At 51.6% G+C, this 22,836-nt stretch overlaps 2 protein-coding genes across 2 annotated transcripts in view; one reads left to right on the forward strand and one right to left on the reverse strand.

Annotated features, from left to right (window-relative positions):
- The window catches only part of Psmd9 (proteasome (prosome, macropain) 26S subunit, non-ATPase, 9), an 8,171-nt gene extending 2,820 nt beyond the window's left edge, over nucleotides 1-5,351 (reverse strand). Inside the window, exons 1-3 of the mRNA XM_013023099.1 lie at nucleotides 5,111-5,351; nucleotides 4,198-4,300; nucleotides 457-662 (exon numbers count right to left, since the gene is read on the reverse strand). Coding sequence (XP_012878553.1) covers nucleotides 457-662; nucleotides 4,198-4,300; nucleotides 5,111-5,278 — 477 coding nt within the window. The 5' untranslated portion in view covers nucleotides 5,279-5,351. The remainder of the gene's footprint in view (nucleotides 1-456; nucleotides 663-4,197; nucleotides 4,301-5,110) is intronic.
- A 6,667-nt stretch (nucleotides 5,352-12,018) lies between these two features.
- Nucleotides 12,019-22,289, forward strand: Hpd (4-hydroxyphenylpyruvate dioxygenase). The gene is made up of 12 exons (XM_013023074.1): nucleotides 12,019-12,088; nucleotides 12,853-12,879; nucleotides 14,296-14,358; nucleotides 14,676-14,780; nucleotides 15,241-15,283; nucleotides 15,420-15,502; nucleotides 16,796-16,885; nucleotides 19,077-19,180; nucleotides 19,945-20,022; nucleotides 20,983-21,145; nucleotides 21,237-21,308; nucleotides 22,146-22,289. Exons 1-12 carry the CDS (start codon nucleotides 12,086-12,088, stop codon nucleotides 22,287-22,289), a joined length of 975 nt encoding a protein of 324 aa, XP_012878528.1. The 5' UTR covers nucleotides 12,019-12,085.
- Nucleotides 22,290-22,836: the final 547 nt, after the last annotated feature.

The following is a 22,836-nucleotide window of genomic DNA, read 5'->3' on the forward strand; positions in this document are numbered from 1 at the left end:
AAAATCCAGAAAGGGGGACTGGGAAGGTGGCTCAGTGGTAGAGTGCTTGCCTTGCATGCATGAGGCCCTGGGTTTGATTCCTCAGCACCACATAAGCAGAAAAAGCCAGAAATGGTGCCATATCTCAAGTGTTAGAGCACTAGCCTTGAGCTGAAGAACTGAGGTACAGTGCTCAGGCCAAGTTCGGGCCCCATGACCGACAAAAAAAAAAAAAAAAAAGGCTGAGATCTGAGGATTACGGTTCAAAGTCAGCCCAGGCAGGAAAAGTCTGAGAGACTCATTTCTAATTTACCACAAAAATCCAGACATGGAGCTGTGGCTCAAGTGGTAGAGTGCACACAGCAGGCCTTGGCCAGTGTTTGCAGAAGGAGAAAAAGAACTCTCAACACAGAGACAGTGGGAGTGGCTCCCCACAGCTCCGCCCACCCAGCCCAAAGCTCCCCAAGGCAGGACTACCGCGGTGCTGGCGGGGGATCCCGGGCTGACGCTGTTCACTTTGGCGAAGGCCTGGGGAAGGCTGTGGCTGTGGCCCCGCCTGTGGCTCATGGCCTCTTGGTGGGCCTCAGCCATGTCACGGGCCTGCTTCTCCTTGTCACGCGCATGCAGCTGGTGCAGGGCTTCCTCCACTTGCTTCATCACCGCCTTGTGATCATTCTGCAGGCCTGGTGGAGAAAAAACAAGGGCCAGGAGGCAGTGACAATCATGAGGCACCTGCGCTGGCTCACTATTTACAAGCACTATTACCTCTGGAAGGACAAATCTGTGACCAAGACAGACAGCCTATCTCCCGCAGCTTGCTGGCTAGCAAGGAGAGCTGCTACAGAGTGGGTCACTACGCTCACCAGCCGACGACCAGTGTGAGGCCCCGCGGCGGAGGCCCCGGCTGGCCGATGGAGAACATCAGCGTTTTCTTGCCCTGGCTGATGCTGGGGGGTAAGCGGAAGTCAGGATCTGTCCAGCCGCAGCTCGAAGGCACACAGGGGCAAGACGACACGCAAACAAAGGAGGACACAGGCTGGGCACTGAGAAAGATCTCCAGTGCCTCTTAGATTTCTAGAAGGGAAAAATGATGCCTAGCTTTAGGCAGTCTGGAAAGGAACTGAATTAGCTACGGGACCCAGAACAGGCCCTTGACACTCACTGGCACCTGGCAAGCAAAGCCAGTATTGTCAAGCTCTTTATTTTTTTTCTAGAAACACTGGCAATTGGAGAACTTTGGGTGAAATACAGTTTTTTCAGCACTGAAGGCTAATGCGAAGTGTGAACCACGATTCCAGTCCAACATTTTAATTTTAATGGAAACATTTTGCCCGAGCCAGGTACCAGTGGCTCACGCTTGTAATCATAACCACTCAGGAGGCTAAGATTTGAGGATTGCGGTTTAAAGCCAACTCTGGTAAAAAATCCTTAAGATTTTTATCACCAACAAAAAACCGGAAGTGGAGCTGTGGCTCAAGGGTAAAGCACCAGCCATGAGCAAAACTACTAAGGGACAGTTCCTAGGCCCTGAGTTTATGCCCCAGTCCCAGTACCAAAATAAATAATTTTTTTTTTGCAGTTGTAACAAATGCAACCGTAGTTATATAAACTATATTCAGAGGAAATCAGGTACAAGGTGACAAGGTACATCGGATCTTTTATTCAGAAAAAAAAAGTCTTCCAAAAACATAACTTTGCAACAATCATTTTTCAAAAGTCACATCATGAAGACTGCCCAGGCAGAGTCTTTTTTTGGGGGGGGTCTGGTCGTGGGGCCTGAACTCTGGGCCTGGGTGCTGTCCCTCAGCTCTTCAGCTCAAGGCTAGCGCTCTACCCCTTGAGCCATAGCGCCACTTCCGGCTTTTTTTTTCTGCTTATGTGGTACTGAGGAATCGAACCCAGGGCCTCATGTATGCAAGGCAAGTGCTCTACCACCGAGCCACTTTCCCAGCCCCCAGATTCTTATAAGAAAGGTTATTAAGGCAAGATGATATTAGCACCCAAAGAACAGAGTAGTTGAACAATGTGGAAAGTTCAGAAATAGAGCCAAGCACAGTAAAACCTTGGTCTGGGGGCTCCAATGTAGCTCAGCAGTAAACCCCACACTCAGCATGGGTGAGGCCCTAGGTTTCATCCCCAGCACCACACACACAAAAACACTGGAACACTATGTAAGGCTGCTAGCATTTCCAATTAGTTGGAAAGAATGGACTATTACATAAATGGTGCAGGAACATCAAGCTAAGTATTTGAAGAAAAATAGTATCAGTGCCCGCCCCAGCCTAGCCTAGCTCCCCTCAGGCTTCGGGGGGGGGTGCTACCAATTACAAATGAGTGGGCATGAGCCTGGGGAGCACAGGTTTGGAAAAGGACCCCAAACTCCCCTCAAGCCTGGCCATCTTTCCATGGCGTTCCCCTTCTTTGTACCTTCCTATTGGTTTCTTTGGTTTTTGATATGTGTTGTACTTTTGCTTTTTTAAAACCCAGGAGGGGCTGTGTTGCTAGTTAAGCCAGGCTGGCTTGGAGCTCGCTGTTTATTTGCATCAGCTCCTTGAAGGCTGGGATTACAAGAGTGTACCACCACCACACATCAATTTCCTAGTTGTTTTCATGTAAAAATAAAGTGCTTCTTTTCCCCAAAATCTTGGAGTGGGAAGCAGAAGAAGGCAGGAAGGTGAGAGAAGAGAGGAGATGGCAGAATTAGTGATTGGAGAGATGTAATTACTGGCTTTGCAGGCAGAAGATGGCCAAAAGCCAGGCCCTGCAGGCAGCCAGGAGAAGCTGGGCGAGGCAAGGGAGGGGGTGCTCCCTTTCAGCCATCCTGCTGACCCCCTGAATTTAGCCCAGTGAGACACTCCTTTCCCCCATGACTTCTCACCTCCACATCAGTTAAGATCATCAATTTATGTAGTTTTAAGCCAAGAAGTCTGTGGTCATTTGTGACAATAGAAACAAAACCCTAACACTTACCTAACTTCTACTCTCTGCTAGTTCCTTGGTCACAAATAAACTGAGGCCAGTGATGTGCCCCCAGTGGAGTAGTGCTCTGGCTTTGCTGGCAGGAGGAGGGCCAAGGAGAGGACAGCGCCCACTCACTCAGGGCAGGGGTAGGACTGACAGCAAATCCTCAAAGGAGGCTGCAGGAACTCTTGCCTTCCTGCCTTCTTTGCCCTTCCTGACTGGACCACAGGCTGGTGACTCCGAAGACAGATATAGGGCCTGGCTTTCTGCTCACCACCCTATGCTCCCTTACCTCCAAATACTTCTACCAAGAGACCCCTTAGGCTTTTTATGTTTAAATGACTATAGTCAGGTCATCATTTTCAAGAATCAAGCCTACTTCCTAACAAACACATAGATAATGGATTTCATGAGAATTGAGAACAAACTAGGCTTCTGTTGTTAGGGGTGGGGTGGGGTAAATATAATTAAAGCATATTATATACATGAATGGAAATATCATAATAAGCACTATCAAAAATGGCACAAGCTGGGCACCAGTGGCCATACCTATAATCCTAGCTATTTGGGAGGATGAGATCTGAGGATCACAGTTCCAAGCCAGGCTGGGCAGACAAATCTGTGAGACACTTATCTCTAATTAACCAACAAAATGTCAGACTGGAGGTGTGGTTCAAGTGATAGAGTACCAACCATAAGTGGAAAAAGTTGAGTGAAAGTTCAAGTCCTTGCCGGGTGCTGGTGGCTCACACCTGTAATCCTAGCTACTCAGGAGGCTGAGATCTGAGGATCACCATTAGAAGCCAGCCCTGGGTGGGAAAAGTCTGTGAAATTCTTATCTCTAATTAACCACAGGAAAAGCTGGAAGTGGTACTGTGGATCAAATGGAACAGTGCTAGCCATGAGCAAAAGGAGCTCAGAGAATGCCCAGGCCCAGAGTTCAAGCCCTAGTACCAGCAAAAAAAAAAAGAAAAAAGAAAAAGAAAAAAATTCAAGGCTTTAAAATCAAGTCACAGTATCAACACAGACACACACACACACACACTGTACAAAGAAAGTTTCCATAATGAAATAAAATTCTTAAAACAAAATGATAAAAGGGAACCATAAATACAGTGGAGGTTATGCCACTTCCTTGGTCCGGAGTCCCTCAACAAGGACAGTATGATAATCCTGTTAAGGAGGAAGAGACCAGTCGCTAATGATGCTGGTGATTTATTTGTGTGCCTTTAGTCCCCCATCCCGAGGGCCACTTACAGATGATGTTGTGTCTGGCTGTGCGGACTTGGTAGAGGTCCACGTCTGCCCGGGGGTAGCCCTCACAGTCCACCAGTGGCTCGTCCATCCCAACACCTTTTTGCTGAAGAAAAGACGTACAACTAAACAACTTTCACAGACATATAGTTCCTGAGATGCCCCTCCTGAGACCCTTTTCCTTACAATCAACTGGACAATAATAAAACTTGCCCATATTGACCACAAAGGACGCACCTTACCCAGGCTCTCATAACCACCTGTCTGGGGGAGGGAGAGACTTTTCATCTGATATCTTTCATGGTATTTTGTTTTTGCTGTTTTGCCAGTCCTGGGGCTTGAGCTCAGGGCCTGGGCACTGTCCCTGAGCTGCTTTTGCTCAGGCTAGCTCTCTAGCCACAGCGCCACTTCCCACTTTTTCTGTGTAGTGTACTGAGGAGTTGAATCCAAGGCTTCCTGCATGCTAGGCAAGCGCTCTACCACTAAGCCACATTCCCAGCCCTCTTTCATGGTTTTTTGTTTGTGCCAGGACTGAGGCTTGAACTCAGAACCTCCTGCTCTCCTGTGACTTTTTCTTTTCGTTACTGGTGCTCTACTACTTGAGCCCATACCTCCACTTCCAGTTTGCTTCGTTGGTTTGTTTTTTGTTTTGGTGCTAGTTCTCTGGCTTGAGCTCGGGGCTCAGGCGTTATCCCCGAGCTTTTCCACTCAAGGCTAGCACTAGCTCCGTTGCTGGATTTCTTGCTGGTGCGTTGGAGATGAGCACCTGGGCCCGCGCTTCCCGCTCCTGGCAGGGGCCGCACGTGCGGTGGCGCCCCAGGTCCCGGGAGAGATGCGGGATGCCCTCCCCGCGCCCCCACCCTCCCGCAGCCTGCCCGCCCCCCGCGTCCTCCCGCGGGGCCCGGGCCACACTCACGCCCTCCAGCACGTCGTAATTGGCCTTAATCTGCGCCTCGATCTCCTCCTTGCGGCGCATCAGCTCGTGGATGTCGCTGACGGTCGCCGCGCGGGCGCCCGAGGAGCCTTCGCTCGGCCTGGCTTCCTTATCCGACATCGTAGAACCGGGCCTAGGATGCCGGACCATCCGTTTCCGGGCTACGGACGCGAACGGAGACTGCTGATACGGCTCCGCCCGCGGACCAAAACACCACAGTCACTCCGCGAGCGCGCGCGCGCGCGCAGGCAAGGGCGGGGTTGGGGGGAGGGCGGGGCAGAGCGACGGACGGTGATTGGTAGGCGAGACCACCGGAAGCCCCGCCCCGTTAAGGCACGTGGTCGGAATGATGCCTCTGCCCTGCAGGTCGGCACACAGGCTGCGTTTAGGGGATGAGCAGACTGTGGCCGGCTCACCTGCATTTCACCTCCACTCAGCAAACATTTACTCAGCACCTGCGCTATGTAAATGCTACAGAACTAGTCCCGGGCCCTCCGATCCAGTTCTTCACATCTCCAAAGCCCTTGAGGGACGCCCGGGCCTCTGACCCCGCTTCCCACCTGTGAGCCTGGGCTCAAGCTCCTGCCGCTTGGTCTCTTTTTGCAATTTGTGACCTTAAGTAAATTAGCCTTTAAAAAAAAATGTCTGTCCTCGGGCAATAACAAGTCAGGGTCTTAGCCAGACGCCAGTTTCTTAGGCATGTCATCCTAGATACTTAGGAGGCTGAGATCTGTGGGTCGCTGTTCAAAGCCAGCCCAGGCAGGAAAGTCCATGAGACTCTATCTCCAATAAACTACTCAGAAAAAAAGCTGGAAGTGGCCTGGCCTCGTGGCTCAAGTGGTAGAGCACTAGCCTTGAGCACAGAGGTTCAGGAGCAGCACCCAGGCCTTGAGTTCAAGCCCCAGGACAGGCAATCAATCAATCAATCAGGGTCTGGAAGCTGTCCCTGAGCCTTTTCACCAGCACACTGCCACTTGAACCACAGTTCTGGCTTTCCTACATTTTTAAAGTAATATTTCTTTCTTAAAATTAATATTCTTCCTAAAAAAATAGTATTCTTCCTCTGTAACATTTCTTGATTTGATACAGAATCTTTTAAATAAAATGCTGAAGTTTTAGGAGATACTGGGCTAACTGGTGAGATACAAAGGTGAGCTTTCTGTTCTGTTTTAGGATATTGATATTAAATGTCCTCAGTAAGACAATACTATTGCAATTATATGAGACATCTCCTTATTCAATGACAATAAATGAGTACTCCTGTATTCCTACTTCCCCCAGAGGCTGAGATCAGCAGGACCACAGTTCTACCTGAGCCATCTGAAACCAGAGGTAGTTTTTAATTCATTATACCCTTGGAAATGTGGTTGTGATTATTGTAAGAAACTAGATCCAGCCACTGCCTTGGCCTTTAAAGTTCTCAAACCCATCATCTACTCCATCTCTGCTGTTGTCCCTGCCACCCAATCTCGCCCTGATTGAAGCATCCTATGCACTGGCCTCCATTAATCCAGTCTACACAGCAGCCAGAGTAGCCTTTCTAAAGAGTGCTATTGTCATTTTGCTGCTTAAAAGCTTTCAATGGCTTTTCCAGTGCTCTTCCTTGGCCTTCAAGGCCCATCTGGTCGGTCACTGCTTGCTTTTAGACTTCCAGCGCCATGCCCTTTCCCTTCCCCACAGCACACAGGCAATACTCCACCCACCCGCCACACAGCCCAGAAGTCACAGTCTGACCTGCCCAAAGCTGCACTTTCCACTTGAGATCATATCCACATGTTTACCTGTCTGTCCCAGGCAATGGGTACTCTCAAACAATGCGGATTGACGCTTGTTTATCTCCAAATGTTTGACTATTTGACTACTTGAAGGGTTACAAGAGAACAATCTTTGTTTGTTCCTTTACCGTTCCAGGTGTTTTGGTTCATCTCAGCTGTTATGGCTACAGACAGGCCAATAAACCCTGTGATTTAGGAAGCTACCAAGATCCAATAGAGCCTGAATTGTTTTCCTCTTCCAAACATCCATGACTGAATGTGGGCCAGTACTGGGGCTTAAACTCAGCCTGAGCACTGTCCTTAAGCTTTTTTGCTCAAGGCTGGTGCTCTACCACTAGAGCCCACAGCTCTGCATCTGGTTTTCTGGTGGCTAATTGGAGGTAACAGTCTTGTGGACTTTTCTATCTGGGCTGGGTTTGTACAGCGATACTCAGATCTCAGCCTCCTCAATAGCTTGGATTACAGGGGTGAGCCAAGAGAATCTGGCTTCTCTTTGGGTAAGAGACCTATAATAACTCTCCCTAATATTTGGAAAGGTGAAAATAGGGGTTCAGAGAGGTTAAACAATGTACTGAAAGCAACTCAGCAAATCAGAGGTAATGAAAGTCAGCACTCCAAACTGAAAGGTGGGGAGGTGTTCGCAGGCCCTGGGACTTCGGACAGCAAGAACGCAGCTTTGAACTGGAAGAGATCCACGGTCTTGAGTAATTTCGCCCTGGGCTTACGCAAGTGATGAAGCTAGTGACGAAAATCCCTTTGATGTGCCCTGGGCTTGGACACCATGACAACTGCTCGGGCTCCCCGCCACTCCTCTCCTTCTGTGGCCAACCCCCAATCGAGGACCTCCTACCCCCTTAAACCTCAGACAACCAAGCAGAGGGGCACCTTGAGATTGGCTGGAGGGAGTTTTTATGCCACAGAATTGAGCAAATGTTACAAACCAAGTTTCGACTGCTGTTTCGCTGATTATCTAAGACAAAAATAGGCAAATTATGGCCCTTGGAACAAATCTGGACCACTGTCTTTTATTATTATTATTATTCTAGGCATGTGTGGTAGTGTATGCTTATAAGCTCAGCGCTCCGGAGGCTGAATCAAGAAGATTATGAGCTCCAAGTCTACCTGGCCTACATAGTGAGATCTTGTTTTGAGAGAGAGGAAAAAACAGAAAACAAGAAACAAAACAAAAAAACAAGAACTAATAAAAGCTGCCAAAGTCTCTTCATTTTATTATTTGGTGCCAGAAAACCCAAACAGAAACAATAATAAACTATTCCTCCCTGCTAGATCAGACCATTTCCCTCACACCAACTAATGTAGTAAGTGCTCATTCAATAGTGGGGTTCTTATTCCCCTTGTATTTGCCAGGACTCGTGGTTGCAAAATCCAAAAATCCTCTTCAGAGTAATTTACACAGGAGGGAAAATGCCTAGCTCATCCAGAAGCACATCTAGAATAACCCACGAAGACAAGAGGACTCTGCTTCGTCCGCAGCACGTTTTCCCCTGGCGAACCCAGACGTGGTTCCTACAACATCAGCAACCAGCTCCGCAGACTAGAGGCAGCACCTTTCTCAAGACCAAGCTCCCAGCCAAACTCCCATTGGCCAGCTGTGGTCACGTGGCCGTCCTTGAGCCAATCACAATGATTCTTGTTGGCCGGCTCTAACTCACAGGCCCCACCCTGACCGCATGGGCAGAGAGAAAAAAAGGTTGATTCCCCAAAGGAAAAGTGAGATACTGTTAGAAGGTGAATGAATAGTGAACAAGATGGTTTTAGCCAGGAGACCTCTGCTGTCCCAGTGGCAAGAAGAGGACAACCTTCAGGTCATGGCAGATCCAGGGCTCTCTGCTCACCCACTCTGGGACAGAGACTTAGAAGCAGCAGAGAGTGGAGCAACTGTGTCCAAGGGTCCTGTGCCCTGTCATTAGCTCCTGGAGCCCCACAGACTGCCTGTAAGCCAGAGCTCACGCCTGCAGTTCTGTCCTCAAAAGATAAAGAGGGGCTCCACCCAAATGGCCCTACCCTGGGGCTTCACTAGCCTGACCCCATCCTGGCCAACTCTCGCCCCTCTCCCCAGCTTTTTATAATAAGAACATGTTCCCTGGGCAAGGTATTGGTGGCTCACGGCTGTGATCCTAGCTATTCAGGAGGCTGAGATCTGAGAATCGAGGTTCAAAGTCAGCTGGGACAGGAAAGTCCTTGAAACTCTTATCTCCAGTTTAACCACCAAAAAAGTCATTAGTGGAGGTGTGGCTCAAATGATAGAGTGCCAGTCTTTTTTTTTTTTTTTGGGTCCAGTTGTGGGGCCTGAACTCTGGGCCTGGGCGCTGTCCCTCAGCTCTTCAGCTCAAGGCTAGCACTCTACCACTTGAGCCACAGCGCCACTTCCAGCTCTTTTCTTTTTGCTTATGTGGTGCTGAGGAATCGAACCCAGGGCCTCAGGCATGCAAGGAAGCGCTCTACCACTGAGCCACCTTCCCAGTCCAGAATGCCAGTCTTGACTGAAAAAGCCAAGGGAAAGCACCCAGTACTAGTACTCAAACTTTAATCATTATTTTTTTAAATCCCAGAACTGTACGCTGAAAAAGAAAGAAGAATCAATTACAACCTATGTAAATTGTGTATCAGTCCATAAGAACCCCTCTGAAGCTGTGCTTACAAAATGTAAGACATGTACATTATTCTGAAAACCATGTAAGTATAACTCAGCGCAGGGCCGGAAGGGTGATCAGATATGCAGGAAGGAAATGCTCTGTGAAGTTGCTGCGAAGCAGTATAACGCAGAAGAGTGCAAATAGTACGATGAAACGGCTCCTTTTGGGCTGGGAAGGTGGCTCAGTGGTAGAGCGCTTTCCTTGCATGCCTGAGGCCCTGGGTTTGATTCCTCAGCACCACATAAGCAAAAAGAAAAAAGCTGGAGTGGCACTGTGGTTCAAATGGTAGAGCGCTAGCCTTGAGCTGAAGAGCTGAGGGGCAGCGCCCAGGCCCAGAGTTCAGGCCCCACGACTGGACCAAAAAAAAATAAAAATAGTAATAATAATAAAATAAAAAAAGAAAGGGCTCCTTTTATGTCAACTCTGCCAAGGGCTTGGCAATCCTGGGCATTTTCTTTCAGTCCTTGAACTCTGGGCCTGGGCACTGTCCCTCAGCTCTTCAGCTCAAGGCTAGTGCTCTACTATTTGAGCTACAGTGCCACTTCCAGTTTTCTAGTGGTTTATTGGAGATAAGAGTCTCACAGACATTCTTGCCTAGGCTGGCTTTGAACTGCAATCCTCAGATCTCAGCCTCCTGAGTAGGTAGGATGACAGGCATGAGCCACCGGCACCCGACAACTTGGCATGTTTTGCACTATGAAAACTCAAATCAACTGCAACAGAAGCAAACAAAACAAATAAAGGCACCCATAAACAGCATTTTCCTTTCCTTTTTTTTAAAAAAACAACAAATTGTTGGGGAAGCCACTGTTCGTAGCACAGAGCGGCAGCGGCCGCATTGAATTTCAGCTAGGCAGTCGAATGGGACAAGTGTGCTCCAGAGACTGGGCCAGGTAGATCCTGTCCGGAGATGGAAGTGGTACCTTGAGTGAATCCAGAATGTGATGCAGACCCACACTATTTCTAGAAGCCAAGTGTAGAGGGGAGGGAGGAACAGCAGAGTTCCCAATCAGGGCAGCTGAGCCAGGCACCCACCAGACACCAGCCGTGCAGCCTTTGGATATTAAATCCACCTGACTGTGGATTTAATTAACAATGGCCAGGAGAGAAACCAGACCAGGTGCCGCAAGAGAGACTGGGTACACTATCATAAGCCAGGGGTTGGTCTGCAGTGCTGCTCTCACTCTGTGTGACCCAGGCCCCTGCCTCCAGTCTGGTCCTCTCAGATGGGAATAAACTTAGAGAGAGAGGAAGGAAAACAAAAGCCTAGCGAAGTGCTGGTGACTCTTGCCTGTAATCCTCACTACATAGGAGGTTGAGATCTGAGGATTGTGGTTCAAGGTCAGCCCAGGCAGTAAAGTCCGTGAGTCTCTTACCTCCTATTAAGCATCTAAAAACCAGAAATGGAACTGTGGCTTGAAGTGGTAGAGCACTAGCCTTGAGCACAAAAGCTCAGGGACAGCACCTAGGCCCTGAGTTCAAACCCAGGACCAACACACACACACACACCTGACTCACGTTCCTTTTCTTCTCTGCACTTGGCCTGCAACATGGCCGAGGCAATATTCTGTTGTGTGCTGCCATCCAGACCTTGCAGGCCAGGGTTCCCAATGGAATGAGTTTCTGGGGAGGGGTGTGGATGCAGAGCAGTCTTGCTCTCCCCGTGCACTTAGAAAAAAGCCAGAAGTCAGGAAAGCAAGACAAGAGGACTTGCGTGGGATTGGAGAAGCCAGGCCTTCCTCCCCACCTGCCCCGCAGAGCCAACAGCTCCATCTCCCTGATGCTCCAGAATGCTCTTAGGAGCTGGGGCCTGTGGTGGAGATGAGGTCATAACAACTTCTTTTCTGATACTTGAGCACAAGCATGCCAGGCTGCTGGCTACATCAGCCATGCTCAGTAACCCAAAGGCATCACGAATCACATCCAGCAGCAGCGGAAGCTGTTCTGTGTGCCATCCCTTCCCAAGAGCATGCACACTGGCTCATACTATGCTTGCTCCCAATTTACAGATGAGAAGACTGAGGCTCAGAGGCATCTGGTGCTTCTGTATACTGCAGGGCCAGGATGCAAACTCCTATGTCCAAAATTGTACCCACCACAGAACACAACTCTTTTATCTCACGCCTCCTCTATACTTGCTCTGCCAACAGGGCTTCAGGACCAGCCTCCACTGCCCCATGGAGTCCCTTTGGTAAGAATGAAAAACTTGCCACTCAGCTCAAACTGGCCTTGGCTTCTGAGCTTTGGATCTGGATGGCAGAGATCACAGCCCCTGTCCAGGATCCTGCAGGGCACATGCCCTTTGACTTCCTGTGCCGGCTCTGTCCCCACTGCCAGTGGGCTGGCCCTCGTCACTCCCCCCCCCCCCAGCAAGGTCTGGTAACCTTGCCCAGGGTTAATCTCTCCACCCCCACGGAGGCAGGGCAGGGGCAGGCCCAGCCCTACCCATGGTAAATACTTCTGTCCAGCACTCACCCGGCTTCTTGTCCCAAGCTTTCTGGAAGGAAGTTTGACCAAGATCGACCATGGTAAGAGCCTCTCACTCTCCCCCACCCGCTGTCTCTCAGAATAGTAGGAGGATGGGAGCGAGACTTCAAGAGTTTTTGTAATCTGGGGGGGGGGCGGTGAGGCTTGTCTTCAGAGTCTCTGGGTACTGTGGCTTCTCAGTGTGGAAGGATGAGTTGCTAGGTTGTAAGTTCGGAGAGAAGCGACTCTTTTCGTCTCCCGGCTCACATCAAGGCAGGCTACCAGGGAGCCCTAGTGAGGCTCACGTCGTGGTTCTGGTTCTTCAGGTTCTCCAGTCTCTGTCACGGCTCGTGGATGGCTGTGTTCCCTCCGCTTCCCAGCTTCCACGCAAAATGACAGATCCTTGAAATCCACACAGGAAAATCACTGTGGGAGGGAAGGAGTGTCTCTCACAAAGGGGAGTGTCACAGGTGGGGGTCTCAGCAGAGTTATTTTAGCATAAGAGGATCTAAAGTAGGGGGAAATGGGGCTGGGAAGGTGGCTCAGTGGTAGAGCGCTTGCCTTGCATGCCTGAGGCCCTGGGTTCGATTCCTCAGCACCACATAAGCAAAAAGAAAAAAGCCAGAAGTGGTGCTGTGGCTCAAGTGGTAGAGCGCTAGCCTTGAGCTGAAGAGCTGAGGGACAGCGCCCAGGCCCAGAGTTCAGACCCCACGACTGACCGATTGGACCCAAAAAAAGCAAACAAAAACAAAGTAGGGGGAAATGGGGGAGGGGCACAGCGAATGGGAGAACAGACTCTCACAGCCCTCTCCTCCTCTCTCCTTAGACAACTTACAGCGACAAAGGCCCAAAGGTAAGCAGGAGGGAAATAAGGACGCCTGAGTCTGGAAGGGGGTCAAGGCACAGGGAAATGGGGTGTCAGCACAGAGCAGTAGTGACCAGATGTGACCAGATGTGCAGGGCCGTGCCTGAACACTGAGGCTCACTCCCTGGGCTTCTCCACAAGGAGCTAGACTCAGCTTCACCCGCCTCTGACCCCTTCTTCAACACCTGCCCAGCTCTTTTAAGTCTGGCTGGCAGCTCTCCATCTACAGAATCCCAGGCTGTGCCAGCCTTAAAGATATTTCCTTCTGTGAAATCTGGGCAGGTTCCCTGGGGACTTCCTGAACTCACACCATCAATTTCTTTCTTTCTTAGTTTTTAATTTCTAAATTTTAATTGTTATAATAAAGGTGATATACAGAGGGGTTACAGTTACGTAAGTCAGGTAATGCGTACATTTCTTTTTGGACAATGTCTCCCCTTTCCTCATTCAATTTTCTTTTTCATTAGTTTGCATATTCATTTCTATGATAGTACAATTTTAGGGCTGAATTTCAAGTCTAAAAACTGAGTTTGGGCCAGGCGCTGGTGGCTCACGCCTGTAATCCTAGCTACTCAGGAGGCTGAGATCTGAGGATCGCGGTTCAAAGCCAGCCCGGGCAGGAGAGACCGTGAGACTCCTATCTCCAATAAACCACCAGAAAACCGGAAGTGGCACTGTAGCTCAAGTGGTAGAGTGCTCGCCTTGAGCTGAAGAGCTGAGGGACAGCACCCAGGCCCAGAGTTCAAGCCCCACGACCGACAAAAAAGAAAAAAAAAACTGAGTTTGGTAGAACTTTGATTCTCTGATTTTTTTTTTATATCAAAGTAAGCCAGGCACAGGTAGCTCACACCTGTAATCCTAACTACTCAGGAGGCTGAGATCTGCAGATAGCAGTTCGAAGCCAGCTAAGGCAACAAAGTTGGTGAGATTTTTCTCTCCAGTGAGCTAACAAAAAGCCAGAAGTGAAGCTGTGACTGAACTGGTAGAGTGCTAGCTGTGAGCACAAAAGCTCAGAGACGGCGCCCAGGCTCTGAGTTCACACTCCAGGACTGCACCAAAAATAAAGAAATAAAACAAATAAAGATATGGGGACGCACACTGAAAGGGCGTTGTACCCCAGTCCAATTGCAACTGAATTCAGTGAACTTGCATCTTGATGTGTCCAAAGCCAAAGAAACAAGTGAGAGAAGCAAGATGTATTGCCTGCAGCAGGTATGGAGGTAACGGGAGTGATTTCCATGAAGGGCTCATTATCTGGAGCACAGGGAAACGCTTTGTGTGCAGTCACTAAGAGGTCCTGGGGTGGCTGGATTCGGGGCCAAGTGGTCAAGGGGGACCCCGCCCCACTCCCACTTTCCAGATCCCCTTCCATGGCCTCAACTTTGCCCCTTCCTCCCCCTGCAGCCTGAGAGAGGCCGATTCCTCCACTTCCATTCCGTGACGTTCTGGGTTGGCAATGCCAAACAGGTAGAAGAGGGGCAGGGCTGGGTGGGCAGGAGCCGGGCAGATGGCCTCCTGGACGAAGCCAGGCCCTGGCCGGGGCAGGGATTGGCTCCTGGGAGGGGAGGGTCAGGGTGCACTCTGGCCCGGGCATTTTGGGTTCTGGTTACACAATCAGGACCACAGACCCCTGGTGGGAAGTCTCTGTGAAGGTAGAAGGTGCCAGAAAGCCTCCCCTTTGTTTTTTTCCCCTAAGAGAGGGTTCTGTTTTGGGGGCTCCCTTCTGAGACACTCCCCACCCAGAATGGGCCCTCTCTGAACCCTGCGGCCATCCTGTCATCCAGGCTGCCTCCTTCTACTGCAACAAGATGGGCTTTGAACCGCTGGCCTACAAGGGCCTGGAAACAGGGTCCCGGGAGGTGGTCAGCCATGTGATCAAGCAAGGAAAGGTGAGCCCCACCCCCCAGGAGCCCCTTGGGTCTCAGTGATCAATTGCTGAGGCCTTTAGACCTCCTGACCTTTCCATGTATCCCGCTCTGATTTGGAGACGCTGCCTGGCTGGTTCCAGGGCAAACCAGGGGCGTGGTGCCACCATGCAACAGGACCTTCCTGGCCCCGTCTCCTTCAGCCTGGCCCAAAGCAGGCTGGCACAGGAGTTCAAATGAGCCTGGACCATGGGAATAGGGAGCTTCACCAGTGTCCTGGACCACCTCCAGGGACTCCGCAGCTAACCCAGGCTTTCTCCTGCACGGGAGACTGGGGGGAAGCCAAGGCAGAGAAGGAGCTAGACTGCTCTGAGTCCTGCATGGCAGAGGCAGAGGCCTTTTGTTCTACCAGGGATGGGGGAAAGGGGTACCCCACTCTGTGTACCCCTGAGTCCGGCCACACTCCCTGTCCTCTATGTTTTAGATTGTCTTTGTCTTCTCCTCGGCACTCAACCCCTGGAACAAAGGTGAGGGGGTCAAGGGAGGGGTGGCAATAAGGCTTTACCAGTGGGGTCAGGGATCAGGGGTCAGGACTGGGAGGGTGCATGGGGCCAGGGCTGAGTCCAGAAGGAACTGAGGGCAGCCTCTCCCTCCTGGCCGCAGAGATGGGCGAGCACCTGGTGAAACACGGTGACGGTGTAAAGGACATCGCCTTCGAGGTGGAGGACTGCGAGCACATCGTGCAGGTGAGGACGCGCGTGCAGATGCAGGAGCAGGGTCCAGGGTCGCAGGAGCATGGGGAGGCTCCGCCCCGGGACGCCCAGGCCCCGCCCCATCGGGCCACGCCCCCGCCCAGGCCCCGCCCCGGGACGCACAGGCCCCGCCCCACCGCTCACCCGGAGGCCTCTCTTGGAGGCTCAGTTCACACCTCCGTAAACTAGGGGTCCTCGAGTGCCTACCTCACTGAGCCGTGTAAAGGAAATGAGTTGCAATTAAAGTATTTGGACTCCAATGGGGCCAAAGAGACGCTGGCAGTTTGGAGGCAGGCGTGGCTCAATGATAGAGCACCTTTCAGGCAAGAGGAAGGCCCGGAGTTAGATTCCCAGCACTGAAAAGGAAAAAGAAAAATAAAGAGAGGTGGGGCTGGGAAGGTGCTCAGTGGTAGAGTGTTTGCCTCGCATGCATGAGGCCCTGGGTTCGATTCCTCAGCACCACATAAGCAGAAAAAGCCAGAAGTGGCATTTGGCTCAAGTGGTAGATTGCTAGCCTTGAGCTGAAGAGCTCAGGGATGGCGCCCAGGCCGAGAGTTCAAGACCCACGACTGACAAGAAATAAATAAATAAAAAGAGGTGGTTTAGATTAGAGCTAGACAGGTCAAATGTAAATCTTAGGATCTGTACCACTGAACCTATGACTTAACGTCTCGGTGACTTAGTTTTTTGTCTAGAGAATGGCAATAATAACTCATTTCTGTGTAAAAAATGGTGCTATGAAAATCAAAGACGTGGGGCTGGGGATGTGGCTCGGGGTAGAGTGCTTGCCTAGCATGCACGAAGCCCTGAGGAGTACCTCATAAGCAGAAAACGCAGGAAGTGGCGCTGTGGCTCAAGTGTTAGAGCGCTTGCCTTGTGCACAGAGGAGCTCAGGGACAGTGTCCAGGCCCTGAGTTCAAGCCCCAGGACTGGCAAAAAGAAAAGAAAATTAAAGAGGTGAACCCTTAGAACGGTGCCTGCCATGTGAAGACATGTGTGAACCCGCTCTGACACATGGAACAGGGCCTGACACGCAGTGCGCACTCAATCAATGTCAGCCACCTTTCCACACAGCGTGGGGCCATAACATGAGTCCACTCACACCTACCCCACCTGGTTTGTCTTCCAGCACCCTAACTCTAAGCCTGAGCCTAATGGGCATGGGATGCAGGGACAGGGAGCAGCTGGAGCTGGGGGGGGACCTGCTTTCTCCGGCAGCAAAGGTAGCAGGCAAGGGCTTTGGGGGCCCCATCCTCACTGCTGCCTCTCACCCCCTCTCCCCTCCAGAAAGCTAGAGAACGAGGGGCCAAAATCGTGCGGGAGCCCTGGGTGGAGCAGGACAAGTTTGGGAAGGTGAAGTTTGCTGTGCTGCAGACGGTGAGTTAACTTTGGGGATCCTGTTGCTCCTCCTGACGGAACCCCTCACCGCACAGACTGCCTTTCTCAAGGGTGACCTCCTACTATTCCCACGGGGAGGGGCTGCGGGTCCCAGGCTTCCCTTCCTCCCCAGTGCAAGGCTTGGGATGGGCTGAGACAAACACAGAAGGGTGGGGCAGAGGAAGCCACACCCAACAACACGTGACCTTGGGCAAACCGCTGTCCTGCTCCGGGGCTCTGAAGAAATGAGCAAAGACTGGAGTTGGACACCCTATGGCCGTGACACACACTCCAACACCCATCTGTGCCTTAGTTTCTCCAGCTATCACCCCTCCTCAGGCTGTCATGAGAGTGAGTCCACAACTCTGGCTTACTCCGATATGTACTCAGCAAAGATGGCCGGGTCTGTGCAGCGTCACTGTTAATGTGAGACCAGGATGACCTTCCGCCTCACCTCCAGCACTGAATAAAATATAGTGATGGTTCGCAGAGCCCTCTAGTGAAATCTGGTCCAGCCAGGCACTAATGGTTCATGCCTGTAATCCTAACTACACAACAGGCCGAGATCTGAGGTTCAAAGCCAGCCCAGGTAGGAAAGTCCATAAGACAAGACTCTTATCTCCAGTGTACCATCAGAAAACCAGAAGTGGCCCTGTGGCTCAAATGGTAGAGCCCTAGCCTTGAGCGAAAAAGCTCGGGGACAGCACCCAACCCCTGAGTTCAAGACCCAGAACTGACCAAAAAAAAAACAGGGGCTGGGAAGATGGCTCAGTGGTAGAGCGCTTGCCTTGCATGCATGAGGCCCTGGGTTCGATTCCCCAGCACCACATAAGAAAAAAAAAAGCCGGAAGTGGCGCTATAGCTCAAGTGGTAGAGCCCTAGCCTTGAGCTGAAGAGCTGAGGGACAGCACCCAGGCCCAGAGTTCAGGCCCCACGACCAACAAAAAAAACAAACAAACAATAAAACAAAGACATTTTGGTCCAAGGCTATCACCTATTGGTCAACCCAAGATTTTTGCTATTGATATTGTTTTTGTTTTTTTGGGGTCCGGTCTTGGGGCCTGAACTCTGGGCCTGGGCGCTGTCCCTCAGCTCTTCAGCTCAAGGCTAGCGCTCTACCACTTGAGCCACAGTGCCACTTCCAGCTTTTTTCTTTTTGCTTATGTGGTGCTGAGGAATCGAACCCAGGGCCTCATGCATGGAAGGCAAGTGCTCTACCACTGAGCCACCTTCCCAGCCCTTGTTTTGGTTTTTGAAACAAGCTCTCTCTTTATAACCCAAACTGGCCTCAAACTTGTGATTTTTCTGCCCTAAGCTGCTTTTTTTTAATTTCTTATTTTGGTCAGTTGTGGGGCTTGAATTCTGGGCCAGGGCGCTGTCCCTCAGCTCTTCAGCTCAAGGCGAGCACTCTACCACTTGAGCCACAGCGCCACTTCCGGTTTTCTGGTGGTTTATTGGAGATGAGAGTTTCACGGGTTTTCTTGCCCGGGCTGGCTTTGAACCATGATCCTCAGATCTCAGCCTCTTGAGTAGCTAGGATTACAGGCATGAGCCAACAGTGTCCTGCTGCCTTAAGTTTTTGAGTTTGGGGATTAGGCACGTACCCCTACAGCTAGCTGGCAACACAATTTTTTTGAACACTTACTATGGGACTGGGAAACCAAGTGCTAGGAATACCTGGATGAGCAAAACAGCATCTCTGGGAATGGGGGCATGGCTCAAGAGGTATAGAGCACTCACCTAGCAAGAGCCAGGACCCAAATTCAATCTCAAGTATGGTAAAACAAAAACAAAACAAAGCCCTGGGTTCAATTCCTCAGCACCACATAAGCAAAAAGAAAAAAGCCGGAAGTGGCGCTATGGCTCAAGTGGTAGAGCGCTAGCCTTGAGCTGAAGAGCTGAGGGACAGCGCCCAGGCCCAGAGTTCAGGCCCCATGGCCAACAGGAAAACAAAACAAAACACACAAAAAAATATCCTCCCAAACAATGAAGTGGCAAAGCTTCCAGAAAGGGGAGGGGCTTGCCCAGCACCACGCACGCGTGCGTGCGCGCGCACACACACACACACACACACACGTGTTAGGGCCAGACCAGTGCTGGAACCCAGGGCTGAGCTAGCACTGGGAGAAGGAAGACCCCAGTGGCTGGTGGGGCAGACGCTCAGAGTTGAGTCTGGCTGCTTCTCCCTCAGTACGGGGACACCACTCACACTCTGGTGGAGAAGATGAACTACACCGGCCGATTCTTGCCTGGATTCGAGGCCCCGATATCCAAGGATCTCTTGCTTCCCAAGCTGTGAGTACCGTTAGCACAGCAGAGGGTGGGGGGACACCTGGAGACTGTGGGGTATTCCCAGAGGATCCTTCAAGAGGTGGCAAACAGGTTGGGCCCTGGATCCAGTCTGAACTAAGTGACCCCATTGGTCACTTAAACGTTAGACAGATCACTTGGTTTTTTATTTCTTTTCTTTTTTTTTTGGTTGTTCATGAGGCCTGAACTCTGGGCCTGGGTGCTGTCCCTCAGCTCTTCAGCTCAAGGCTAGCGCTCTACCACTTGAGCCATAGCACCACTTCCGGCTTTTTCTGCTTATGTGGTGCTGAGGAATCGAACCCAGGGCCTCAAACATGCCAGGCAAGCGCTTTACCACTGAACCACCTTCCCAGCCCCATCACTTGGTTTTTCTATGCCTGTTTCTTCATCTCAAAAACAGGTATGGAAGGTGGGCACTGGTGGCTCACACCTGTCATTCTAGCTACTCAGGAGGCTGAGATCTGAGGATCACAGTTCAAAGCCAGCCCAGGCAGGAAGTCTGTGAAACTCTTATCTCCAATGAACCACCAGAAAGTTGGAAGTGGCTCTGTGACTCAAGTGGTAGAGTGCTAGCCTTGAGCTGAAGAGCCTGAGGGACGGCGCCCAGGCCCAGAGTTCAAGCCCCATGACTGACCAAAAAAAGGAAATGCAGGAGCTGAGTGGGCTGCACCACACTGAGCCGCCCTCCTGACTGCGGTGGTAGAAGGGAGGGGCGGGGGCTGCCTCCTCCTCACCCCTTCCCTTTCCAGGCCCAAATGCAACCTGGAGGTCATCGATCACATCGTAGGAAACCAGCCTGACCAGGAGATGGCGTCTGCCTCGGAATGGTGAGTGTCTTCACTCCCCCGCCACCTTCCCTGCGGGGACGGTCCTGCCCCCTCAGGAAAACAAAGCCAGTCATTCACTGTAAGACTGGCTTTGTGGGTTGTTCAGTAACCCACGGGTCTTGTCTCTGAGGAAAGGGGGGGATGTCACAATGCGGGGGAGCCGTAGAAGAACTGTCTCTGTCAGACCACTGTCCTCTGGGCAAGAGCACAGGCAAAGAACAGGAGAGAAGCCACTGAGAGGAGGGACCAACTTGCTTTTATAGCAAACTCAATCTCACAAGAATGAACACACTGTGGTGAGAACTCGCTTCTGTGAGAACTAATCCACTAAGCCACAGACTGATGGCTCACACTTCTCATCCCAGAGCTCAAAAAGAGATGGTAAGTTTGGGGCCAGTCTGAACAATGTGCAGCAAGACCTGTTTGGAAAGAAAAAAAGAAAAGAAAGAAAGGAAGGAAAGAAGCAAGCAAGCAAGCAAGCAAGCAATCTAGGCACCAGAAAAAAAGAAACAAAAGCAATCCAGGCACCAGTGGCTCATGTCTGTAATCCTAGCTACTCAGGAGACTGAGATCTGAGGACTGAAGTTCAAAGCCAACCAGGCAGAAAAGTCCCTGCTAGACTTTTATCTCCGATGAACCACTCAAAAATCAGAAGTGGTGCTGTGCTCAAGTGGTAGAGTGCTAGCCTTGAGCACAAAGAGGTTCAGGGACAGTGCCCAGGCCCTGAGTTCAAACCCTACACACACACACACACAGAGGAGTAGAAGAAGCAATCCTCCCTTCCTTGACGTGCTATTGGGGAGCATTGCCCACTTGCATGTGTTCTGCTCCTGCCAAACGTGTAATGTGGTGGTGTGACGGAGCCTAGGCAGGGACGCGCCGTGGAGGGCGGCCATGGCGGAGGGTCAGGTGGTCCCTGGAGGAGCCTCAAAGCACATGCGTCCTGCCACTGCCCTGTAGGTACCTGAAGAACCTGCAGTTCCACCGCTTCTGGTCGGTGGACGACACCCAGGTGCACACGGAGTACAGCTCTCTGCGCTCCATTGTGGTGGCCAACTATGAGGAATCCATCAAGATGCCCATCAACGAGCCAGCGCCTGGCAAGAAGAAGTCCCAGATCCAGGTAGGGCCTTTACTGGCTGGGGAAGAAGAGGTTAAGGGCAGTTAAGGGCAGGGGTGTGGGTGACACTGCTGTCCTTGTGTCCCTCCCTCAGGAATATGTGGATTACAATGGGGGTGCTGGGGTCCAGCACATCGCTCTCAAGACTCAGGACATCATCTCTGCGGTTAGAACCCCATCCCTGGTCCTAAGGCTTCTCTCCTGTAGCTCCAAGATGAGCCTCTGCAGATGGAGGAGGCATGCTGTAGCCCTGGACACCTTCTCTGGCTCAGAGGGCTGACAGGACCCCCTCCCACATACACCCTGGACCCTGAAACTCCCATGCAGGCAATCCCTTCCCACCCTACCGAAAGAGCTCAGATGCTGAGGAGCAACTCAGCCAGAGCATCAAGGAATCCTTGACCATGCTCCAGTTCTCTGCAGTGCCTTGCGGTGTGTCTCTGCCTCTCTCAGCCTCCACAGCCTCACCTTGAAATGAAGGCTATTAGGCTACAAGACCAGTTATGGCCTTTTAGCCAAATTCCATGTCACATGTTCTGGGGAAGGAGCGAGAGTGTGGACTGTCCCATTCAATGTCCTTGCGGATGCCATTAGCTGGTCTTGCACGGGATGTTTTCTGAGCACCACTATACGCCAGGCGTTTCGTTGTAGGTTTGTGGGATGCGTTTACAAGTAGAACCTTAAACTTGACTCCATGCTGAGGCACCACCAAGGGGCAAGCAGAGGAGTGACAGGATTTGGCTTGTAGAGGAAAAAAGTCAGTCTGGCTACTGTGCTAATCTTTCAGCACCTCTGTTTCCCCAGCTCTGAAACAAACATAATGGAGCAATACATACAAAGACAGGCTCATCATAAAGATGACCAAACACACGGGAGTGTCACGGGAGAGGCTCCGACAGTCAGGGGTGCTGAGCAGGACCCGCATCTCCTGGCCCCGCATGGGCATAGCCTGGTGAGCTAGGATAAAGGGACTGACCTCTGACCTCCACCTGCTCTGGGACAGATCCAGCACTTGAGAGACAGAGGCATGGAGTTCTTAGAAGTGCCATCAACGTACTACAAGCAGCTTCGGGAGAATCTCAAGTCAGCCAAGATCCGGGTGCAGGAAAGCATCGACACGCTGGAGGTGGGGCCCACGCCCGGCTGACAGGAACGAGGCAGAAAGCCATCGGACCTGGTGTCTGTGGGAAGGAGCAGGGGGCGGCCTGGGCGGTGGCGTGGGCAGGGACCAGAGCACCTGGGGGGACCAGGAGATCGTAGGTAGAACTTGGAGCTTGAACTCAGGGCCTCCCGATGCTCAGAAAGAAAGTGCTCCCCTTCTCTACTCACACGGCCAACCTTGGGGACAGACAGGCTTGGACCTGCTAGAGGAAGGGGGCTTCGCTTGGCCTCGTTGGCACATGGCCCTGTGAACTGTCTAAGGATCACAAGCGCCAGCTAACAGAGCGGGCCAGCCTCCCTCCCCCAGCCTCCTTCCCTCAGAGCCCCAGCCTCCCTGCCCCAGAGCTTCCTTCCTACCTTCCCCAGCGCCCCAGCCTCCCTCCCCCAGAACCCCAGCCTCCCTCTCCCAGAGCCCCAGCCTCCCTCCCCCAGAACCCCAGCCTCCCTGCTCCAGCGCCTCCTCTCTACCTCCCCCAGAGCCCCAGCCTCCCTGCCCCAGCACCCCAGCCTCCCTGCCCCAGGCTCCCTCCCCC

Source organism: Dipodomys ordii, unplaced genomic scaffold, assembly GCF_000151885.1.
Source record: "Dipodomys ordii isolate 6190 unplaced genomic scaffold, Dord_2.0 Scaffold66, whole genome shotgun sequence".
Lineage (NCBI taxonomy): Eukaryota > Metazoa > Chordata > Mammalia > Rodentia > Heteromyidae > Dipodomys > Dipodomys ordii.